This window comes from Bufo gargarizans, chromosome 3 (assembly GCF_014858855.1).
Source record: "Bufo gargarizans isolate SCDJY-AF-19 chromosome 3, ASM1485885v1, whole genome shotgun sequence".
Taxonomy (NCBI): domain Eukaryota; kingdom Metazoa; phylum Chordata; class Amphibia; order Anura; family Bufonidae; genus Bufo; species Bufo gargarizans.
In genome coordinates, this window is record NC_058082.1 from 498,806,565 (window position 1) to 498,832,476 (window position 25,912).

Sequence of the window (25,912 nt, forward strand, 5' to 3'; positions counted from 1 at the left end):
TTTCCTTTGTGTGGTGTAAAGATCATGTGCTTTGGCAGACATCTTGGTGAGTTTGGTGCTGCAGGTTTTAACAAGGAATTAATTTAGTTTTATTCTATGGAAAGCGATTTGGTTGTTTTTGCCTCAAATGTCAGTTTTGTCCAGAATAGTTATCTTGTCTTTTTGTAACCTTTCTATGTACAGTTTGATTTTGTTTTGATAAGTTTTGTGCTGGATATCAGTTGAGTGTTCAGTTATGGTATAGCTCAGTGACCAGTCTGATACAGGAATCATTGTGTGAGCATTAGTGGCAGTTTAGCGGTGAAATTGTCCTATAGTTGATGATTCTGCTTAATGTTTGTATATCTGTGGCTGTTACACTGAATTGTAGACTTGTTTGGCATAATTAATACGGGTACTACAGTGAAAGGAGGCGCTTGTAGTTCTGTGCCAAAAGTATTTGAACAACTCCTAGAGATCGGAACCAGTGTTTTGATCAAGGAAGCAGATTTTAAATCCCAATATGAACGGTTAAAATGTGAAAATGTGAAGCTCAGAGAGGAAAGAGATCGGTTCCTGGGATACAGTAGAGTTTCCAATTTTTGTGTGCCAGAGAAGGGTAAATTAAGGTCTGTATAAACCATTTTAACTCTAAGACCTAATTTAAATAGATTTTTCCCTTCCCCTAAAAAAAAAAAATGGTTTTGGGACCTTGTACTGTTTAATCCTGTTTCTTTGGTAAAATGAATCTGAAGCTGGTTTGGGGCTGCTCACGGTTTCAGGTCACCCCCCAAGACATTGATTTGTTAATTCAGTCCTATACAGTTGTATGTTTTCCTATACAAATGTTTGTTTTCCAAAGGGTTTTTTGTATGTGAGGTTTGGTTTTAAAGTTAACATTTACTGAATCTAAATGTAAATAGCAAGACCTCCTGTAACTGAAGTTTTCTACAATTTCTTTTACTAACTCATTTTTTAGGTTTTTATTGATGTAATCAAGTTTGTCTTTTTCAGTTTTTCCTTTTTACTAACCTTTTCTCTGTAGATTTGTTTAGGAGTACTGGGGGTCTCGTGATATTGTGTGGGAACTACTGTCTGAATTCAAGGGTTGCTGCTGAGCAAGAGGTTTTGGAACAGTCACTGCAAAAAGGGCTTCATGTGCTGTTCAGCTTGACTATATAGAATCATATAGGCGAAGGAAAGTGAGCTGATGAGCTTTTTTTAAGGAGACAAGGTGGTATATATCACCCGGGCATACCAATAGCTATGTGAGTAACCCCTTTCCCCACAGGAGTACTGTGTGTTTGTTTACTGTGCGCCCCTCGTCCCCACAGAAGGTACTGTGTGTTCTCTGTGCGCCCCTTTTTCCAATCCAGGTCAATTGGAAGCCCTATCCTGTGGTCAGGTCACAATTCAGAGCCAAAACCGAGGCTGGTATATCTCATTAGGAGACAAAGGGGGCCGCTGTGTGTCGGCGAGAGCCCTTTTCCTCACGCTGCTACTCCTTTTCCTGAGGTCTAACTAGGTAGAACGGAGTCCATGTGTCGGTGCCAGAAATCCTAGGGCAACTCAGAGGCGAACAAAGGGGAGTAGCAGCCATCCAGGCGTGTGTCATGGGACACTGTAGGATGACGCACCTACTTTTAGAAGGCTCGAGCGTGGATGTAGGGAAATCTAGGGAACAGAAGCATACCACTTCTGAGTATAGGACAGCCAAGCAGTACATGAAATCCATCTATGGAGGAGGAGTTATTAAGCCCCTCAAAGATTGGCCCCAATGGACTGTAGGTACAGAGTGGACCATCCCCAAAGAAGGGACCTGTGTGGTCTGGATTGGGAAAAAGTTTGCCCATGAATTCCCCACTAGACTCCAAAGCCATGGTTCCCTCCAGAAAGCAGAACTGTGGCTGCACGAATCCATCGATCTCCAGCAACAGGGCATTCAAAAGTCCCAGACAGTGCGAACTAACACTGTCATGTACTCCTGTCCAACTAAAACTATGAAGTCCAATAGAAGCGCTTTTCTCTTTCTCTATCTATCTCTCTCTCTCTCATCCCTCCCTCATCTCTGCATCTAACCTTGAGAAGATGCACCATGTAGAATCCAGCTTCTCTTCATCCTGGTCTTAAGGACGATGAGAAGGGGGGAAGTGGTGCAGAAAACAACAATCTTCAAACTTTTTACTAACCATTCTAACCTCTCAACTGTCAATCAATTTTCTAACCTAGTATGGAATTACGTTGAGAACCATCACGACTGCCTTTTCTTTGACATCACGGCCGATCCATGGCCTGAATGTTCCGCTGTAACCCTTTTATTCCATCAGGTATGCCCCCAGGCAGCCCCACGGAATATCACCCGATGTCCACCACCGGGTTCGGGTGTTTCTCCCGGACCCAGACTCAATAACCAGTTTTCATTCTAGTCAACCAGGCGATTGGGTCATGCTAAAGAAACATCCGAGGACGGGACTAGAGCCGAGATATCTTGGGCCATTCCAGGTGCTGATGATGACGCCAACCTCTCTGAAGTTCGAGGGACGAGACAACTGGATCCACACCAGTCATTGCAAGAAGCTGCTGAACTAAGTCAAAGAATGAATAGTATCACATTTGTTTAGTTTTATTTTTATGGAGGGAAACGCACCTCAAACTAGCCAGGGCCACAAGGAGACATTTGTTGATAGCACATAACGATACATTCCTAGAGGGTAATATCAGCTATAGGTTTAATATTAGCTCTGGCTCCTGCTTCTCGCTTGTTAATTCTGTATGGGTGTCCAGGCAGCTAGGCGACCCGTAGATGTGGTATGGTTATGCCTGGCTAGCAGACACCATTGACAAGAGACAGGCCCATACTGACAGGAGCAGGGCAGAGGCGGAGCTATGACTAGTGAGGGTCGGAATCCTTTTTAAAGCTTTGGGAGGTCTTGGGGCTCACTGGTTTTCCATTGGATCCGGGAGAAAGGAAATAGGACATGTACTTATGTTTTTTTGTTTCCATTCCTTCTATACACTGGAGTGAGATGTTCCTGATGTCTAATCGACCGAGTTACCGAAGCCCGAACAGACAAGACACCCTGAAGACCAAACCATGGACCAGATGCAGAGGATTCCAAACCAGCCGGCGACCAATGCGAAACGCCACCTCCTGAGTCACCTCCCAAAGAAAAGAAGCTACGTGTCAAGATTAACTTTCTGTTTTCCATCATCTGTTTTGTTTTAGGGATTCAGGACTTTTCGTAGACAAGACTGTTTTTTTCAAAGAAGAAGATTGAGATTCATATGGGGAGCATATGACAAAGAGGAGGGACTGTTGTGTAAATTTTATTATGCAGACATTTTATCTTAGGATGTGTGTGTGTTTTTATAGATTGTCATCTGTCTCCCTGTGTCAGATTTAACCGAAGAACGCTCTAGCAGAGGGTACTTGGGTTAAATCAGGATCAGTGGTAAAACAGTCAGTATGAAAACTTTCTCATGGGCTTGGAGACGTGTTCTCAGTGTGTAGGGGGGACGTTTGCCGGTTTGTGAGCACTAAGTGCAATGCACTGGGCTTCTTCCCTTCAAATGTCTATACACATTAGAGAAGTGAAGTCTGCATGACGAGAGATACATATTATACCTCTGCTGCGGCTTTGCTATCCCTTTCTGGATACATATCTGCTTTTAAGACATGCATATCTGCCTTGTCGGTATACTCGTACCGTATACTGACAATAGCCGTAGCAATGTCTCACAGATAATCTCAAACCTATAAGAACCAGTAGAATGATCTTCACTAGATACTGGTCACTTTGAGCAGTATTGAATGGGGTCCATGCTGACAGTGATGGGGGATGGGCGGCCACCTGGCTGATCAGACAATGGACATGACTCATCCTTCCTTATACAGGGGTGGGGTGTGTGCATTGCACTGTTCGTCCATGTTGATGCCCTCCCCTGTCCTTTGACATGTACCTGAACTTTCTCATCTTCCTGTGTCATCACTTCCTGTATCCTTGTTACATGAAGTAAGTGGTTGGGTGACTGGCCAGCCCCTTTTCTATTGTTACTGTGACTAAATAAAAGGTGAGCAGACTGTGGGGGAGGAGAAGTGCTCAGCAAGAATTCAAGATGGTAACACCTTTGTCTGACTGCGGTTGAGGAATTTACCTTTCCTTACAAAAAGTCTGATGCAAGCGGATTTCAACGACAAATATTTCTATAACATTATAAATGCGGAAATACCATATGTGTGCATGGAGGGTTTCTTTTAGAACTTTTACAAAGTAAAACCACATTTTCTAGAAAATATTTTTTTGCATTGGAGCCCATCACTGTAAGGGTTCATTCATGACCATATTTTCGCTTCATGTCTGATCCACTTTCATTCGAGATCGCAAGCGGACCCGTTTATTTCAATGAGGCTGCAGAAAAATGCAAACATTTTTTTCAATGGGGCCCACGATAAGTGTGGGATGCACAGAGACCACATCCGTATTTTGCGGACCACAAAACAGTGACAGTGACTGGCTGTGCTTTAGGCTGTGCCCGTGGCATTGCCTAATAGGCGTATAGTCATGGCAGGCCTGGAGGCCTTTGTTATGCCATATACACACAGGAAAAGAATGAGATTATATTAAAACCTGATTTTCCCGGACAGAGCAACATGTCTTGAGAATATTGCTCATTCCCTGGCAGGCAGTTTCTTCCCCTATAAAGAATCCTAGGACTGACAGTAATTAATAGGTGCTTAAAGCAGAGACAGGACTTCCTGGCTTGTGGTTCAGAGCTGCTTAGTGTAACTTGACTGAACATCTCTGTATAGAAACTGGCTGATGGCAGGGAAAGTGATTTATGGACTTGAGATAGTATTTGCACAGAGGCAAAATCCTAGTTTTCTAAAGAACATGTTTGTATACAAAGTACCGTATATACAGCAACTCATGGAGTGCCACAAGACTGCCATCTCTGCAATTTGTCAAACTGTATTTTGGTCCACACTGGAAACCATTGATGTTCCATGCATCGGCATATTGGGATAGGTGCCAAGGGAACTGTAACCTATCCAGGGAATGTAGATATAGGCCTAGAGCAGCAAGCTGAACTTTTGCCCCAGGTGAAGAATCATCCGAAATTATAGTTCTGGTTCCATGACACAGTAAAGGTATGCCCACACATGCCTGAAAATACAGCAGGAAAGTCATTTTTGGCCTCAGTTCCTTAGCTAAAAGCACATGTAAAAAGCACCATTGAAAAGGGTGAAATCTACGGTGGAGATCAGCAGCATAGATTTAATGCGAAGATTTTAAATCTGCACCGCAGGTCAATTCCCGTTTTTTTTTTTTTTACTCATCGTGTGTATGAGATTTATAACAATCTCATCCACTTTGCTGGTGGATTTGCTGCACAAAAGTCTGCAATGACAAATCCACAGCATTTAAGTTATGTGTGGACATAGCCTTACGCTATGCTTACACTGGAATGGCAATTGTATTCCTCTATACTTAGTGTGCACTTTAAGTTTTTTTTTTGTTTTCTTTAGATTAATGACCTATCATCAGGATAGGTCATCAATATCTGATTGGAGGGGAGCCGACTCCCAGCACCCCCGCCTATCAGCTGTTTGAGGAGGCTGCAGCGCTCTAGCTCGCGACTTACCAAGTACAGTGCGGTCTATTCAATAGTGGTTGTGCGTGGTATCGTAGCTCTGCCCCATTCACTTAAATGAAGCGCCTAGGCCATGTGACGAATGTAGGTGACGTCACTGGCCTAGGAGGAGTGCCGCAGCCTCCTCAAACTGCTGATCCACAGGGGGATGAGCCATCAATATGAGAATTTCAGAAAACCCCTTTAATACTGGACACCTTTGACCAAAAAATATTATAGCTCAGGGGTTGCCATACCAGCTGTTGTGAAACCGCCTGCTGGATACCACTGTTCTAGGAAATAAGCCAAGAAGGCACTTCCATCCTCTTACCACATACTCTGACTTTTCTATGCATCACTAGTTTGGCATTGACACTTCTTCAGAACAAAACAGACACTGTGCTATGCACATTTTATTCTACTTTGCAAAATGTACAAAATGTATAATCTTTTTGGAAGGTGGCCAAACACATACGAAGACTATCTGGAGCTGAGAACACAATCTTTCATAGACTGAACTATGTATATGTCATAGCAGCTGTGCTATATCTGTACTGTCAGAGTCAACCAGCGAGTTGTGGCCTGGTCTGTGGTGGAGCGCTGCGAGCAGGATCAGCGGCTGTGGTTTGTGCAATAGCTGAAAACCAGGCTATTTCAGTAAAGCTTTTATGTATACTGTCAACTGTGATGATGAGGGGTGGACTAGGAACTGAAAGGGAACCTGGCACGCTGTCCGAGCTGCAGGCAGCATGTTATAGAGCAGGAGGAGCTGAGCAGACTGAGATGTAGTTTTATGGGAAAAGATGCAGTCAAATTTGTATCTCATTCAGTTATGTTCCTCCTCATTTTGGGCTTTGAAGTCACACATGGTGTCTGTCTGATCTGCAGGCAGCAGGTTGTAGAGCAGGAGCTGAACAGATTAATATATAGACTTTTGGCAAACGATTCAGTATAACTGGTAATATACAGTACAGACCAAAAGTTTGGACACACCTTCTCATTCAAAGAGTTTTCTTTATTTTCATGACTATGAAAATTGTAGATTCACACTGAAGGCATCAAAACTATGAATTAACACATGTGGAATTATATACATAACAAAAAAGTGTGAAACAACTGAAAATATGTCATATTCTAGGTTCTTCAAAGTAGCCACCTTTTGCTTTGATTACTGCTTTGCACACTCTTGGCATTCTCTTGATGAGCTTCAAGAGGTAGTCACCTGAAATGGTCTTCCAACAGTCTTGAAGGAGTTCCCAGAGATGCTTAGCACTTGTTGGCCCTTTTGCCTTCACTCTGCGGTCCAGCTCACCCCAAACCATCTCGATTGGGTTCAGGTCCGGTGACTGTGGAGGCCAGGTCATCTGGCGCAGCAGCCCATCACTCTCCTTCATGATCAAATAGCCCTTACACAGCCTGGAGGTGTGTTTGGGGTCATTGTCCTGTTGAAAAATAAATAATGGTCCAACTAAACGCAAACCGGATGGAATAGCATGCCGCTGCAAGATGCTGTGGTAGCCATGCTGGTTCAGTATGCCTTCAATTTTGAATAAATCCCCAACAGTGTCACCAGCAAAGCACCCCCACACCATCACACCTCCTCCTCCATGCTTCACGGTGGGAACCAGGCATGTAGAGTCCATCCGTTCACCTTTTCTGCGTCGCACAAAGACACGGTGTTTGGAACCAAAGATCTCAAATTTAGACTCATCAGACCAAAGCACAGATTTCCACTGGTCTAATGTCCATTCCTTGTGTTCTTTAGCCCAAACAAGTCTCTTCTGCTTGTTGCCTGTCCTTAGCAGTGGTTTCCTAGCAGATATTCTACCATGAAGGCCATATTCACACAGTCTCCTCTTAACAGTTGTTCTAGAGATGTGTCTGCTGCTAGAACTCTGTGTGGCATTGACCTGGTCTCTAATCTGAGCTGCTGTTAACCTGCGATTTCTGAGGCTGGTGACTCGGATGAACTTATCCTCCGCAGCAGAGGTGACTCTTGGTCTTCCTTTCCTGGGGCGGTCCGCATGTGAGCCAGTTTCTTTGTAGCGCATGATGGTTTTTGTGACTGCACTTGGGAACACTTTCAAAGTTTCCCCAATTTTTCGGACTGACTGACCTTCATTTCTTAAAGTAATGATGGCCACTCGTTTTTCTTTACTTAGCTGCCTTTTTTTCTTGCCATAATACAAATTCTAACAGTCTATTCAGTAGGACTATCAGCTGTGTATCCACCTGACTTCTCCACAACGCAACTGATGGTCCCAACCCCATTTATAAGGCAAGAAATCCCACTTATTAAACCTGACAGGGCACACCTGTGAAGTGAAAAACATTTCAGGTGACTACCTCTTGAAGCTCATCAAGAGAATGCCAAGAGTGTGCAAAGCAGTAATCAAAGCAAAAAGGTGGCTACTTTGAAGAACCTAGAATATGACATATTTTCAGTTGTTTCACACTTTTTTGTTATGTATATAATTCCACATGTGTTAATTCATAGTTTTGATGCCTTCAGTGTGAATCTACAATTTTCATAGTCATGAAAATAAAGAAAACTCTTTGAATGAGAAGGTGTGTCCAAACTTTTGGTCTGTACTGTATACATTTATATTCCTGTTCATTCTGGAAGTCAAGGAGGTGGTCCTATCAGTGATTGACAGCCTTCCCTGTGACTGTGTATACAGAAAGAGCTGTCAATCACTGATAGGACCGCCTCCTTGACCTCAAAGCCCAGAATGAGCAGGAATTTAAATTAATAAAATTACAGGTTTTACGGAATCTTTTCCTATAAAACTATATATCAATCTGCCCCTCATGCTCCATAACACACTACCTGTGGATTAATCTGTATTTCCATGATGACAGGGTTCCCTTAAAGTGGACCTGGAAAAAACTAAAAGTAGCCCCGTGTTGTAGGCCAATCCAAACCGAAAGAAGGTGTGGTAAAACAAGTAGGCTGGGACACTAGAAGTAGTCGGGGGCAGCAATACCATAATGCAGCACAAAATATCTCCCCAGCAGAACCCAATATCACAGTGCAGCACACAATACCACCCCAACACCACAGTGCAGCACACAATACCACCCCAGCAGAACCAAATACCACAGTGCAGCACACAATACTACCCTAGCAGAACCCAATTCTACAGTGCAGCACACAATACCACCCCAGCAGAACCAAACACCACAGTGCAGCACACAATACTACCCCAACAGAACCAAATACTACAGTGCAGCACACAATACCACCCCAGCAGAACCAAACACCACAGTGCAGCACACAATACCACCCCAACAGAACCAAATACTACAGTGCAGCACACAATACTACCCCAAGAGAACCAAATACCACAGTGCAGCACACAATACCACCCCAACAGAACCAAATACCACAGTGCAGCACACAATACTACCCCAAGAGAACCAAATACCACAATGCAGCACACAATACCACCCCAACAGAACCAAATACCACAGTGCAGCACACAATACCACCACAGCAGAACCAAATACCACAGTGCTGCACACAATAACACCCCAGCAGAACCCAATACTACAGTGCAGCACACAATACCACCCCACAACCAAACACCACAGTGCAGCACACAATACCACCCCGGCAGAACCAAATACCACTGTGCAGCACAGAATACTGCCCCAGCAGAAGCAAATACCACAGTGCAGCACAAAATACTGCCGCCCCATGCATCGGCCAACCAGGACATTTCCCTGTAGGGTCTATGACTAGTCCACCCTTGGTCAGGATTTAAAAAAGGTCATATATAAAGACTATGGAGGGGGGGGGGGGGGTAGAGGGCTGAGGACTGGTAACACTTGCAGTTACTGTAGGGACACAGTAGGGAATCTTTGCTTTTTAAAGGAGTTGTCCGACATCTCCAAAATACTCCAAAGCCTCTGTGTTAAAATAATAAAAGAACATATACCCACCACTCAGGCCTGGGCTGTTTCCAGCGCAGCTGCTCCGCTCCTCGCCTCCAGTCTGTGTTCTCACTTGTTCTCAATGTCTAACATGGTCTTTTGCATCAAGGAAAAAAGGATGGCTGACAGCTATAAGCAGTTGAAATCAGCTCCGGTTCAACTATGAAGGGTCGCTGGAGGCCTCTTTTTTGTAACCATTATCAAACTGACTAACACATCCGTCCATCCTCTGCAGCAATGAATACATTCTGTGATAAGAAATTCATATCCTGTTTCTGCTCTTTAATGGAATATATGCATTAAAAAAAGCAAACAAATGTGAAGACCTTGTTTTCTGGCCACTTGTCTTTTGTGTGAAAACTAGTTCCATTACCATATAAAAGCTCGAGGTCACAGACCAAGATATTTATGTGCTCGGGGCATCTACTAACTTTCTTTAAAATGTATATTGGCTACAGAACCTCTTACTGAACAGAGTACAACTATGCGTAGCAAGTCGGCTGCGGATTTCCCCCGATCTGCTGATAGTTCACAGTGGCAAAATCTGCATCAAACGGTGTTTCAAAATGGAGAAATCCACGATAGATATCTGCAATAATATTGACACACTACACTTCAAAATGCAGCCGAACACTACGTGTTATACTATAAGCGGACTAGCAATATAGCCCAATATTTAAAAAAAATACAATGGGCTCTAGAACTATGCCATCGCTCTGGCACCTGTATGCCATCACTGTCCCTTGTGTGTCACCACTCTGCCTCATGTATGCCTTTACCGTCCAGTGTGTCATTTCCATCCGCCATATGCCATCACTGTCCCTTGTGTGTCACTACTGCGCCCTATGTATGCCATTTTTGTCCCATGTAACATCTCCATCCCCTGTATGCCATCAGTGTCCTGTGTGTCACCACTCTGTCCCGTGTATGCCATCACTATTCCAGCTGTGTCAGCACTCTGTCCCCTGTATACCATCACTATTCCAGCTGTGTCAGCACTCTGTCCCCTGTAAACCACTGTCCCCTGTGTCACCACTCTGCACCTATATGCCATTATTGTCCCCTCTGTGTCACCACTCTGCCTCTGTATGCAATCACTATCTTCTGTGTGTCACCACTCTGTCCCCTGTATGCCATCAGTGTCCCGTGTGTCACCACTCTGTCCCCTGTATCCATTCACTATTCCAGCTGTGTCAGCACTCTGTCCCCTGTATACCATCACTATTCCAGCTGTGTCAGCACTCTGTCCCCTGTAAACCACTGTCCCCTGTGTCACCGCTCTGCACCTATATGCCATCATTGTCCCCTCTGTGTCACCACTCTGCCTCTGTATGCAATCACTATCTTCTGTGTGTCACCACTCTGTCCCCTGTATGCCATCAGTGTCCCGTGTGTCACCACTCTGTCCCCTGTATCCATTCACTATTCCAGCTGTGTCAGCACTCTGTCCCCTGTATGCCATCACTATTCCAGCTGTGTCAGCACTCTGTCCCCTGTAAACCACTGTCCCCTGTGTCACTGCTCTGCACCTATATGCCATCAATATCCCCTCTGTGTCACCACTCTGCCTCTGTATGCAATCACCATCTTCTGTGTGTCACCACTCTGTCCTCTGTATGCATTCACTATTCCAGCTGTGTCAGCACTCTGTCCCCTGTATACCACTGTCCCGTGTGTTACCACTCTGTCCCCTGTATGACATCACTATCCCAGGTGTGACACCACTCTGCCCTGTATGCCACTGTCCCGTGTGTCCCCACTCTGACCCCTGTATGCCATCACTGTCCAGTTTGTGTCACCACTCTGTACCCCCGTATGCTTATTTTGCAAAAAATACAATGGACACTAGAAAACTCTTGTTCGTCACTTCATTCATTTGTCTTGAAAATGAAAATACAAAATGAGGAAGAGGATAATCCTCCCAGGGCAGGAGATGTGGACCTCCATATGCATTTTGCTTCATAGTTTTTTTTTGTTTTTTTGTTTTATATTTCTTGCTCACTCCATATCTATTATACTGACTGTATTCACACACTCACCTCCAGAAACTGATAGACCTCCCACTCACAACTCCCCTCTTAAAGAGGGAGGCGCAAGGCAACCCACTCTTCCCCTATGCCAGGAGTGTCCAGTACTCAATACCCTTCTACTGGTCCAATGTAACCTGCCACACACCTGAGCTAGCATAGTCCACTACTCCGCATGCCTCTTTCTGTAGTGGAGGAGTGGAGGCGGAAGAGTGGTAATGAGCAGTGGACTCCTGTCAAAAAAAATAATCCTGTTTGTTGACCATGACAACCAATCAGAGTTTGGCTTACATCTCTTAAAACGCTCTTGTAAAATAAAAGCTGTTTCATGATTGACTGCTATGGGCAACTGTGTTGTAGGGCTATTTTTAATTACTGATTGGTTGTAGGGCTGCAGCTATCTATTATAGTAACTTTACCTTAGTAAGTATCGATTAATCCAACGATTAATAGAGTACTCTAATAAGAAAAAAACGAATTAAAAGAACGTTTTCCTTTATAAACACATCAGCTCCCCCGTGCCATCATCAGACCGCCCCTGCCATCAGTCCTCAGCGCCATCAGCCCCGTCCATGCCATCTGCTCCCCCCAGTGTTATTAGCTTCCCCCAGTGCCATCAGTACTCTGTGCCATCACCCCCCATGCCATCAGTACTGTGCCATCACCCCCATGACGTTAGTTCTCTGTGCCATCACCCCCTCATACCATCATAACTCTGTCCCATCTCCCCCCATGCCATCAGTCCTCCATGCCCTCCACTTCTAGCCATCAGTCTTCAGCGCCAGTACTTACCTTTCCTGTAGGGGCGCCGGCAACACTCCTCAGCTCCTTAGCCTCTTCTGTCGTCCTGATGTTACATAGCGACAGGTCCTGTCAGGATACAGTACAGGACGATGTGTCAGGATACAGTGCAGCGCGGTGCGGGCCAGCGGGGGACCACGGAGAGTGAGTAATAGCAAGCGCTTCACCGTGGTCACATGACACAAACAAATCTGGTTCTTTCTCCTTTAATTATTATATTACCTTTTAATGTAATGATATTCCTTGTCAGGTAGTGAGTTAGGGATGGTTAGTTAACATATACAAACAAAGCTATTGTTCGGCATTCAAGTACAGGCCGCATTCCTGAGCGATTATCCTAGAGACATGCAGTCTGCACACTGGACATCCCTCAGGAGGAGGCTCTAAGAGGTATAAACGTCTATGTATCTGACACAAAGCTCTAGGCTTCGATGGAACATCTGTAAGGAAGGAGGTCAGAAGACTCCCTCTCTGATATCCTACCATGACTGGGTGTCGGCTATGGGCCTGTGCACTGCTAGGACGGTCGATAAGAGTGTCAGCTATGAGACGGCATCCTGTCAGGATTCTGGAGATGAACTTATCCAGTGAACACATTTTAGAGTGATTGTTTTATTTTTTTATATACTTAATCACACCTAGGGCTACAACGAATACTCGATTCAATCGAGTAATTCGACACAAAAAATCCTTAATGCAAATTTTCCCACGGAGCGGGAGTGAAGCGCTTGCTATTACTCCCGCTCCTTGGTTTCCCGCTAGCCTGCAATGCGCTGTCCTCTTCTCTCAGAGAATACTCCCAGAGTCCCCTCCTCCCTCATACACTGCTCTCCTTTCCTCTTGTTCTCGGTCAAGAGTAAATTAACCTCACGTGACTTGTACGTCATCAGTTACCGCTGGAATATTAGACACTACAGTAGTGCAAGGACTGCCAGTATCAAAAATGTCTGTCTTCCTTCTGAAACATCACACCGTCCAAAGCCCTTCCCTATTGGTAGAAGAATCGTCAGGTGGCCTGTATTGCGTCCTGCGCTGGCAGATCACGGTTGTCATGGCAGCGAGCACTCTAGGATCATGGTGGCGGCGCTATAGATAGAGCAGGCCGTCGGACTTGCATAAGTAATCCTTCTGCATGTATGGTTCTGTGCCCTGCTCCATCCAAGTGGTCGTCTGAGCCCCTCTATATCTTGTTACCTCCATTACACCTACTCCATTAGTTACCACTAACATTCCTATAGAGCAGAGGCAGCAGACTGAGTGTGGAACTACAAGTGGCAGCATGTCCTAGCTGTATTAGAACATGTCAGCTTGCTGGGACTTGTAGTACTATGCACCCTGCAAGCTACAGATTAGCTGCCCAGCTACCTAGAATTCCTCCCTTGGATCAATGCACAAAGCTGAATGCACTGGGGTTGGGAAGAGCTGATGGCACTGGGGTTGGGAAGAGCTGATGGCACTGGGGTGGGGGAAAGCTGATGGCACTGGGGTTGGGAAGAGCTGATGGCACTGGGGTGGGGGAGAGCTAATGGCACTGGGGTGGGGGAGAGCTGAAGGCGCTGGAGTGGGAGAGAGCTGAAGGCGCTGGAGTGGGAGAGAGCTGAAGGCACTGGGGTGGGGGAAAGCTGATGGCACTGGGTGGGGGGAAGTTGATGGCACTGGGGTGGGGGAAAGCTGATGGCACTGGGGTTCAGTGGAGATGATGGCACTGGGGGTGGGGGAGAGCTGATGGCACTGGGGTGGGAGAGAGCTGAAGGCACGGGGGAGAAGTTGATGGCATGGGGGGCATACTGATGCACTTGGGTTGATCATACAGGGGGGAACAAAGGGTGTTGGGTAATGATGGCAGGTGGTCTGATGAGTTTGTATTAAGGAAAACAGTCTATTAATTCATTTTTTCTTATTAGATTACTCAATTAATCATTAAAAAAATACATCGGTAGAATACTCGATTACTAAAATAATCGTTTACTGCAGCCCTAATCACACCTAGTAAACTTTTCATTTCACCTAGCCTGTAAAAGCATATCTTATTCCCAAATCTCAGACTTCAAAGTAAAGTCTTTTAGACATTTTTGATAAATCTGCTGCATTAAATACAATTTGTATGTACAGCAAATTTACTAGAACAGTCCATACAGAGAGATGAGATGCATTATATTTGGCACAAAAACATCAACTTTTTAAAACAATGCAAATAACCCTAAAGCTTTTGTTGTATATGAAATGATTGACTATAATAATTAAGCACATTTTTTAAACTACAGTACCAGACAAGAGAAAGGCAGAGCCCACTCTTAAAACTGAAAATACATCTTCTTGTATGAAACACGCACTCACCTGCTCAAATACATTTTTTGGTACAAGAGTAAAGCTGCCTGCCACAGCCATGGACACCCAGTTTCATACCAGTCTTGAAGGCGAAAGAGAGGAGAGATGCAGCCAGCCGCTGTGATGTAGCTAGATGAGCCACATTCCCCAAGATAGGACAGGAGAAGGCCAGCTCCAGTGCCTTCACCTGCTGCAAACAGTCGAGATGAAGGTTGACAATGGCGGATGTATCGAATGGCTTCTCGCAGGTCATTAGGATCACCATATGGTTGTAACTTGGTTGTGCTCAGAGGGCAGCCATTTTGGCATCGGCGGTTAAAGATCACAGCCTGGTACCCGTGGGTGAGGGCCAAGTGACACATCTGTCGATAAAATAGATAGCACTGTTACATTTTGCAGCAATAAAATGAGTAAATCTATATATTTCTTGCAATGCCAATCTGGATAGCCTTTATTGACTAGAAAGTTTATAATGTTTTTGCAGTATGTTCACACAAGTTTTTTTTCTGCAGATTGCAGCGCATATTCCACACAAAAAATTAAAATCAATCTGTCAACCCCTCCAAGCCCTATTAATTACAGTACTACATGGATAGAACTGCGGCTGCTGGCGCCAAATAGCTAACTTGTATGTGGATACTTGCACCCATTTCTCCACTCTGTGCCCACAAGCTGGCACTAACATACACTGAGAAGAATCCTGAGCTTGAGCACATAATGGAGACAACTCAAGGAGACATTCATTGAATTAATTTCAAGGCCAGTTTTGGGGCACACAGCAAAGGAACAGGGATAAGTAGAAATAACTGACCTGGAGAAGCAGCAGCAGATGTGTTCATACATTACTGCACTTGGAGGAGAAGACAGATTCACTTTAACTGGCCATTAATTGAAGGGTTTCTCTGCAAAGGATTTAAAATGTCTCCAAGCAACCTGTCCTAGAATGCGAGTATGACTGGTGGCCTCCACTTGCAAAGCTACTTAAAGAAGGGTGAGGATGAGGGTCTTTACTACACACTATGCTCTGGCACTTGCGTATACTACACATTGGTGAGCGTTTCTGTCAGGCTGCTCAGCCATGATGCCATATCGTAGGCAGGATCACATCATTACCTTCTATTGCAGAGCAGTGTAGTGTGTAGTGAGGCCTCTACTTCTCACCCACTTGACAGACCTGCAAAAAAGTCCTGCTCACATTCTAGAACAGGTTTAAATGGCAATTCATGCCATAGGATTATTCATTGGATAACCCCTTTTTACTAAACAATGGCTTAAAACTTTTCGTTGACTTTTTAATGGCTTCTGTGCCGTGATATAGTGAGACATGATAGCAAAGGATGCAATTTTCACTTCTGAAGAAAAACTGAAGAATAGCATCCAACATCTCCAACAATCAAAGTAAAAAGTTTGGAAATGCTACATCTGTACTTACTTTCTGTATTGCTCTCTGCTAAAAGAGACCACTACAGGAAGCAGTGGCTGGGTTCTCTCTCAGCGCGGTGGGTACAGTTTCTTTGGTCACTGTAGAAATTATTTTCTCATGTAGTACTTGAACAATCATCATTCTTGTTTGCCCCAATTGCGTGAATCCACTTTTTTTTAGGGAGCTTTTAATGGAATTAGCCGCTGGGTACTAGTGTTCATATTTTGTGCATTCATGCCTATCCACGGTACTGGTTGTGAATTCTGGACAATTGAGACTTGAATAATATTTTTAGATCTTTTGTTTTCAATAAAAAAAAAAAATCTTTTAACATAAAATAAGTATCTTAAAATGTCAAATGTCCTCCATTCTGAGAAAACAGAGCAAGCATGTTCAAAGTATAGAAAGGAAGCGACTTAATCTACGATGAGCATCAATACAACCACAAGTCACAAACCACACAAGGCAGTGGCTGGATTATTTTTCACAATGACATAGAAAAACATCTTCCCCTCGCCGTTTTGATAATTTACTATGTATGTCGCAGCTCGGGTTACAACAACAGAAATGGGGACCAGTGCATAAACTTGAACTGCCAGATTATATGTATCGTCTGGAGAAAGTCCATTTGTTGCAAAAATCCTCTTATGGCAGGAGCAGGCCTAAGAAGATGAGGAACAAGTAGAGCTCATCCACACTACTGTAAGAAAGACTGAGTTATATGGAACAGTAATACATCCACCAAAACGTCAACTCAAATTAAGAAAGATGGGGAATCTGGAGACTGAAATAAACAGATAAGTCGGAAGGAGCTGTTGGAAGTTGAGAGATCGGCTTTCATTTGGAGGACAAGAGCTTCCTCAGAATCCTGTACAGTACTATAGTTATAGGTATAATACAGGGACAGACTGGTAACTTAAAGTGGCTCTGGAAAAAAAAAATAATAATTAAAACTCCCAATTTTGTAGAAGAGTCCAAATTGACATAAGGTGGGCCAACACAAGGAGATGGGGCCAATACAAGTTGGTTGGGTCAGTAATACCATAGTGCAGCACCAAATACCTCCCCAGAAGCTGTCCCTCTGTGGTGAACATGAATAGCTGACACGTTATGTCCTCCTTCTCCTCCAATTGTCTCTAATATGGATATGGAGAACGGGATTAGGAGTTTAAGATGTGGACCACAACACCAAGCAAGCCCTAACTTCAGCATGCTGCCTGGACTTCCTCTAATAATAACCCCTATAGTTACCTCAGTTCTTTGTACCCAGCCAGTGGCAGTGAGGAGGGTGGCCCTGTGGGGTCTCTGGCCAGTCCACCCCTGCCCTAATCGCATAGAGCCACCAGCACTTGATGTCTAAGGCCTCTTTCACACGAGAGATACAGAATGAGCCGGGGGTCTGTTCAGGGAAAAAAACCTATGGTTTTGCACACAAGTTGAATCAGTTTTGTTTTTGATTGGGTTCAGTATTTCAGTTTTTTCTGGGCGGATGCAGGGTTTGATGCATTTTTCACTTGTGAAGAAAAACTGAAGAATAGCACCCAACATCTCCAGGAATCATCAGTAAAAAAAATGTATTGCATCTGGATGCCTTTCCCATTGTTTTCTATGATGCCAGGGCTACGTGGACAATGCAGAATATAGAACATGCTGCTACAGTATTTTCCCTGAAGGCAGAGATGATCAGTGGTAAACAACGCTCATGTGCACATAACCCGCTGAAATGAATGGATTCAGTCCGGATGCTGTCTGTTAAGGACAGAAAACTTACTCCTGTGAAAGAAGCCTAATGGAGAATCTTGTGCAACAACAGCGGTCTGCAAGGGGTCCCTTTAAGATGAGATAAGTATTTTGTAACGCCAGTTGCAATGAAGCAACAACGGGACGAAGTCCCTTTAAGAAATGGTGTTGGTACCCAGATGTAGGCATGTCCCTTGATGTTTTGTGCACATGTCACGGTGCTTCTACCTGGATATGCTGGAACCCCAGGCCTTGGCTCTGAAGCAGACAAATAGGGTGAACTATTGAGGAATTTGAAGAAATATTTGAGTCCAGACCTTGTGACGAAGTTCACAGGCAGCTTTACTTTGCATAAAACGTTTCTCCCAAACGGTTTACAGACTTTATCTTGGTTCCAGCAGGCTTTAGCATAAACTCTGGCTGCAATTCAGACACCCTCCCCCGCCCCGCAGGAGGTTGTATAATTTTGTCTAAGTGTCAGATGGCGCCTTAATATGTAATGCAGCAGTTCACTGAGAATTAGAAGTATTTCTTCCATCCTCGACGGCTTTATTGCAAATTCATTTTAGTTGACTACGTGGTAGTTCACATGTTTGACGGTCGTGTGTGGTGTTTACATGCTGCTGACAGCTCTACTTTGCATGTGGTATGCTGCTGACAGATGTCGTGGAGAGGATGAGTTCATACGTTTTCTGCTCATACTCCATCAAACGGTGAAGCAGATCCTCAATGTGAATTCCATGATGGCAGAAGAACCTGTCTGTAATATTTCTTCAGGTTTAGAAGCCAATCCCTAAACTGCAGCTCTCCTCTCATTACTGTGGAAAAGCCTTACCCAACGGCACAAAGGACCAGCCACCACTAATAATACATTTATGGCACATTGGCATGCAATTAGCCTGTCATCATTATGATACACGACGATGAATTCCTCCCTATAATTAAAGGGGTTATCCCATGACTAATGTAAAAAATTTAAATCAGACATCATATAGTACATAACAACCTCTTTCTAATAAAGCTAGCACCAGCCCTGTACCTCGCATGGATCCAGAGATCTCCCCATTTATTGCTCTGCTAGATTTATATTAGGCTGACAGCTCAGGGGGAGTGTCTTTTCTGCTGCAGCTCAGGGGGCGTGTCCATGCTCTCCTTATCACAGCTCAGGAGGCAGTTGAAGGATGAAACGGAGCATGTGCGGCCTTCTCAGTGAGCAGGACAAAGAAATGAGAAAAAGAACAAACAGCAGGTGGCGCTGTACAAATACATTTTATTGAATAACTCAGTGGCTATGCAAATTTTTTTGTTGAATTCAATTCCAAAAGAAGGGGAATCTGGAGACTGAAATAAATGTCCCTTAGTGGCCTATAATGTCCCTTAATGTTTTGTGGACGTGTCACGGTGCTCCTACCTGGATACGCTGGAACCCCAGGCCTTGGCTCTGAAGCAGACAAATAGGGTGAACAATTGAGGAATTTGAAGCTTTAACTTTGCATAAACGTTTCTCCCAAATGGTTTACAGACTTTATCTTGGTTCCAGCAGACGTTAGCATAAACTCTGGAAGGCAAACAATCTCAACTTTACTGCATCGGTTTTTTCTTTGGCTCTGCTGTACTAACAGACTTAAATGTAATCTCTGCTACTGCAGGATGCTGCAACTTCTCTCTGTAGTCTGACTCTGGATTATGCCAGGGAATAGGTTAGAATCCTGGCAGCTCCAACATGGAGTTTCAACCAGAACACACCAGAACTCCCTACCTCCTTCTGGTAGCAAACCGGACTCATCCACTTCTGACCAAGAAAGGAGGGGAGAATGGAATGGTGAGTTCCATTGTCTCTAAGTGTAGCTTTGCCATAGTTACTGCCACCTGCTGGTGAACCAGGCCCATTACATGAACAACTACGTAACATTACTATAAATGCACAGTGTCTAGGGACCTGGAAATAAATGCATAAGATAACATTACAGGTGAAACTTGAAAAATTAGAATATTGTACAAAGTTCATTTGAAACTAATATATGAGACTCATTACATGCAAAGCGAGATATTTCAGGCCTTTATTTGGTATAATTTGGATGATTATGGCTTACAGCTTATGAAACCCCAAAGTCTCAATTTTGAGGTACCCTTTGCTCAGGGGGTATGGATTAATTAGCTGACTAGAGTATGACACTTTGAGCCTAGAATATTGAACCTTTTCACAAAATTCTGATTTCAGGCTGCATTAATGCAATTCCATTTAATTTGCATTTCTTAAATAAATGGACTTTTGCACGATATATACATTTTTCGAGTTTCACCTGTATATTAGCATTCACTGATAGAAGCCGAGCATAGGAGTGGTAATGCCACTGGGGAGGGGTGACATTTGTTCCTGGAAAAGGTAGACAGTTATTACTGCATCTTAAGACACCTTCCTTTCCGTGAGGCTATGCTCCTTACATGCTAAGCCACACTTTGTTGGTGGAGGAGCTGGAAAAAAGGGGGTCATTCATCAATCTGAAATACACCCAAATTAGACTTATTTCAGGTGCAGATTGCAACTAATCTGCGACTTCTCCCCGCACATGGCATGTCTAAAATTGTGGCCAAGGTGTGGGCGGGAAAGGGGGCTGCTGGGAGGCCCGTCTCATTTACCATTTTCTACACCTGTTTTAGGCAGCATGCACACGACCGTGGTGTGTTTTGCGGTCCGCAAAACACGGATGGCATATAACGCAAAGCGCGGACAAAAATAGGACATGTTATATTTTTTTGGGCGGGGCCACGGAACGGAGCATTGGAAGTGAATGGGTCCGCATCCGAGCCGCCAAAACAACGGCCGTGTGCATGAGGCCTTAGGTGTAGAAAAAGCTAGGACGCGGTCTTACATTTTGAACTGGTCGAGGATACGCTGAAGTTATGGAGAGGCCGGAACCTCTTCATAACATTTGGCGGACCAACCGCCAGTTTAGGGCTTTATTAATAACGGCGTCTAAAACACCGGTCTTAATAAAAGTGACCCAAAGTGTCTAAAACAAAGTGGTCTAAGGCAGAATTCTGGTGCATTCTGATTAGTAAATCTTCCAACAGTGTTTCAGTTCTTTACCCCCTTAACCTACAGTAATACATTGTACCAAACTGTCAGGGGCCCATATACCTACAGTAATACAGTGTAGCAAACTGTCAGTGACCCCCCCCCCATGCATACAGTAATACATTATAGTGAACTGTCGGGGACCAGTATACGTACAGTAATACAGTGTAGCAAACCGACCTCCATAGAATGAAGGGACAGGGTGCTATCCCCATTCAACTACTTTGGAATGGGGACATCAAGACCCTCATTCTAGAGATCCTAAGGGGTCCCGCGGATACCATATATAGCCTATATTATTCTTGAAGCTGATGTTTAATGTACAAAACAAAATCAGGACCGTGCCTACTCACATAACTGCAGGTTTATTTTTAATAGCTGCAACTCAGACCCCCTCCCCCGCCCCGCAGGAGGTTGTATAATTTTGTCTAAGTGTCAGATAGCGCCTGAATATGTAATGCAGAAGTTCACGGAGAATTAGAAGTATTTCTTCCATCCTCGACGCCTTTATTGCAAATTCATTTTAGTTGACTACGTTGTAGTTCATATGTTTGACGGTCGTGTGTGGGGTTTACACGCTGCTGACAGCTCTACTTTGCCTGTGGTATGCTGCTGACAGATGTCGTGGAGAGGACGAGTTCATACGTTTTCTGCTCATACTCCATCAAACGGTGAAGCAGATCCTCAATGTGAATTCCATGATGGCAGAAGAACCTGTCTGTAATATTTCTTCAGGTTTAGAAGCCAATCCCTAAACTGCAGCTCTCCTCTCATTACTGCGGAAAAGCCTTACCCAACGGCACAAAGGACCAGCCACCACTAATAATCATTTTGATACATGACGATGAATTCCTCCCTATAATTAAAGGGGTTATCCCATGACTAATGCAAAAAATGAAAATCAGACATCATATAGTACATAACAACCTCTTTCTAAAAAAGCTAGCACCAGCCCTGTACCTCACATGGATCTAGAGATCTCCCCATTCATTGCTCTGCTAGATTTATATCAAGCTGACCGCTCAGGGGGAGTGTCTTTTCTGTGACAGGGGGCGTGTCCATGCTCTCCCTATCACAGCTCAGGAGGCAGTTGAAGGATGAAACGGAGCATGTGCGGCCTTCTCAGTGAGCAGGACAAAGAAATGAGAAAAAGAACAAACAGCAGGTGGCGCTGTACAGATACATTTTATTGAATAACTCAGTGGCTATGCAAAATTTTTTGTTGCATGCAATTCCCAAAAATTTCAGAAGCATGTACTAGTTTGAAAACTGTAGAATAATTTTTCATGGGACAACCCCTTTAACCCTTTAGGGTACCTGCACGTGGGGCAGATTTGTGTGCAGATTCACATGAAATCCGCACATAAATCAGCACTATTTGTTGCAGTTTTGATGCATTTTTGTGCAGGTTTATGTGGTTTTTGTTGCAGATTTTCTGTTTATGCCCGCAACCCCATACAGAAGGTGCGGAATCGCATAAACAATTGACATGCTGTATGTGATGAATACCACCCCTCGTGTCCGCTGACGTCAACCACGTCGAGCTCACGAGACCTGGTATGATCACGGGGTTTACCAAAAACGTGAAGTTACGCCCTCCAGAGGAGCACGTAAGGTCAGGCTGGTATAGTTTACACATACACCTCCTGTCCACGCGGGCACAGAGAGGCAACAAGCTGGAAGGGCCTTTTCACTGCCGCAGTGAAAACAGCCCACACTCAGCCCGGGTAACTGCCACCAGTTTCTCGTTTGATATAAGCCCGGTCCGCTAACGGGATTATATAGGGTCAGAAACCAACCCGCGGTAGCTTATAACTAGGCCAAAACACGGACGTGGGGATTCGTGATCGAGATACAAGATAGCACAAGATTAAATTATAGATTTAATCGCTATAAGAGCACACTAGATATAACACACTATACACAGACAATATATATACGGTGGTCTGAGGTTACAGATTACAGGGTATATGGTTACAATAGGATTAAGCAGTGTGAAAGTAAGTTACCAAGTATGATGAGAGTTCCTTGGCGATGTCCTGAGCAGGAGGCCACCCGAGGGGCTGTGTTCTCCTGCTATTTCCTGGGTCCCTCTAAACACATGTGTAGCATGCGACCCCCCTTCAGAAAAAAGACGCCCCCTACTTGCTGGCACCAGGCTTTTAACCTGGAGCTGGCCCACCCCCTCCCTGCCTCAGGGAGGGGTCAACTCCCCCTCTTCTGGGCTGACGGTGAATGACCCACAAAACCCTTTAGGGGTCATAGCTCCAGACCAGAGGGTCACAGGGAGATGGTTCTGGGACTAATGGACCTGCCTGGGTTCCGGCTACAATTAGAGCCCAAACCTGGTACCGGTAGGTGGCTTCTATGGGGAGATATGGGTATCTCCCTACCCCGACTGGGTACGAGTAAACAAAGACCATGGGACCGTACCTCGTGGCCACCGGGACACAAATATGTATCCGGTTTGCGTCTGCGGTGGCCAGGTGATTCATAATTCCTTATGAGAGGTAGGTGCCAATATGTCTAGGAAATCTCATTGAACCAGGCAAAAGCAGATACCCCCTGCTGGGGGGAGTTTCCTGCAAGATTCAGCTGGCTCCAAACTGGTGCATGGAGGTGTGAACTTTTCCTTGAAGCAGGGCCCTCCTGTGGAGTTCCTTACCTCTGCAATCTGTCAGCACATGGGGGGTGTAAACTTATTTTGCATGTACCCTGAGTCATGCCAAGAGATGCATAAATTACAATCAGGGCTGGGGGCTTTGAAGCAGGGAAATCCTGTCAGCAAATGGGGGGTGTGAGGACATGGCTGACAGTAAATATTAATCCATATTCCTCACACCTCCCCCTTTTAGAGGGCGCCAGGGGGCAGCACATTCCTGTGTTCCCCCGTGCGCCCATCCGCGCCCTCCCTGGTGGTTAATGGCAAAGTGGTACGGCCGGAGAGCCAGGCTCCTGCGTACCAACCTCCCATTCGTTCCTGACCCAGGTGGTCACCTGGATTGAGCCTGACCCTGAGGCCACAATGGCTGGCATCAGACGGTACCATAAACGGCCGCGTGCAGTCGGCTGCCTGTAGTACCGGGAAGCTAGAAAGGGCATGCTCCAGCGCCTGGAAGGCCGTCTCACAGTCGTTGGTCAAATCGACTGCGGAGGGCAGCTTCTTCCTGGTGCGGTCCGTCAGGGGCCTCGCCAGGCTACTATAGTGGGGTGCGAACTCCCTATAGTACCCGGCGGAGCCCAGGAAGGATATCGCCTGGTGCTTGTCCCGGAGTGTGATCCAGGATGAGCTGGCATCCCCTCTCCCAGGTTCCGGTTCCGAGGCTTCCCTGCCTACCCGGGGCCCCTCACTTATGCCCAGCTGGCACTTTCCTGGCGTAAGGGTCAAGCCTGCCTGGCCGATCTGCCCGAGCATCTGCGCCAGATGCTCTCGGGGATCCTCCCATGTAGGACCGAAGACGGCAATGACCTCCAGGTACACAGCCGCGTACCCTTCAAGTCCCTTAAGCAGCTTGACCATCCGCTGAGAAGTGGCAGGGGCATACTCCATGCCCAAGGGCATCTTGGTGGACGCAGTCCTTCCATGCTTGTTTGCTAACATTTCCCGGAAGGGGTGGCCTTCTGGGAGGGCACCTGCCTCCCGTGCCTTCTGCCTTCCCCGGGCGTGGTCCAGGGTGACCAGGTGCATCCTGGCATTGAGCTGCTGGTGTGCGAGGTACGGTCCCTCCCAGGCCGCCTGAAGCTTAGTCTGAGGTACCGAAACCAGTATCCATGCTTGCGGACCCACGTGATGGGTCCTCTCACAAGCTAACTGGTCGTACCCCTGCTTCTGGACGGTCTGGGCCTGCCCCATACTGTCGTGCACCAACCGCGACAAGGCCGGCGCTTTTTCCTGGAAGCGCATGACACACTCGATGACCGACTGCCCCAGGGGTGGCTAGGTCTCCACTCCAAGCCTCTGCCTTAGCGGCCCCTGGGTATCTGGTTACCGGAGTCTCATGCACAGTCCACAGAAATTCTGCCCTGTACGGATAGGATACCACAAATGGTCGGTCCCTAGGCCACGCCCCTGGTGAGCCCTGTGGGACCGTTTCCTGGCACAACCGACCTTGGTCCCAGACCGCCCTCTGGAGGTCTGAATCCAAGGGAGGCCGTGCCATATGCTCTGTGAGAGCTTTCAAGCTGGCGCTAGCCCCTAACGCCCCCTGAAACCCCTGGTGGGACGTGGTCAGAATGGATGAGACTGCCACGTCCCCTGCCAGTTCTACTAACTGCTGGTCCCTAGGCCACTCCTCCGGTGAGCCCTGCTGGACCGTGACCCGGCACAGCCTTCCTTGGTCCCAGACCACCTGCTTGAGGTCTGAGTCCGAGGGAGGCAGCGCCGCTTGCTCCCTGAGAGCGTTCAGGCTGGCGTCAGCCACTAACGCCACCTGAAACCCCTGACTGGACGTGGTCAGAATAGATGAGACTGCCACGTCCTCTGTCAGGTCCCTGGGACCTGTCTCTGGGCCTCCATCTGACTTGGCAGACACTTGGTCGGAAGGGGGAAAGCCATCAGACCCCTGAGGGGCCCCTAGGGCCCCAGCACTCCCACTGCGCGTGACAGCCGCTGCCACCGCTGGTAGTGCCTGCTTCCCCTCAACTCCCGACCAAGTCGCCAGTCCAGGCGGACTAACCTGGCCCCCTGACATCCCAGTGGTGGAGGAACACTGCACTGAGGCTTCACCTGGCAGTCCCACTTCTCCTGGGACAGCCCTGACCTCATTTGCATCCTCCCCCCCTGCAGCTGTCTGCCCCCTGCTTGTCCCCCCAGTCACCACACTGGAGGACAACAGGTCCCAGCATGCTTGCTGGCTACATCCTGGGGCTTCAGCCCAGCTGACAGGAATGACCCCCTCCCCACTGAGGGGAGAGGCACACATTACATCCCCCACATCCCCATCAACATGCATAATAGGTACATTCACA

General features: G+C 46.0%; 1 protein-coding gene across 1 annotated transcript in view; it reads right to left on the reverse strand.

Annotated features, from left to right (window-relative positions):
• The window catches only part of LOC122932531 (protein ABHD15-like), a 48,742-nt gene that overhangs the window by 11,183 nt on the left and 11,647 nt on the right, over window positions 1–25,912 (reverse strand). Inside the window, exon 2 of the mRNA XM_044287004.1 lies at window positions 14,712–15,064. Within this exon, the coding sequence (XP_044142939.1) occupies window positions 14,712–15,064 (353 nt within the window). The remainder of the gene's footprint in view (window positions 1–14,711; window positions 15,065–25,912) is intronic.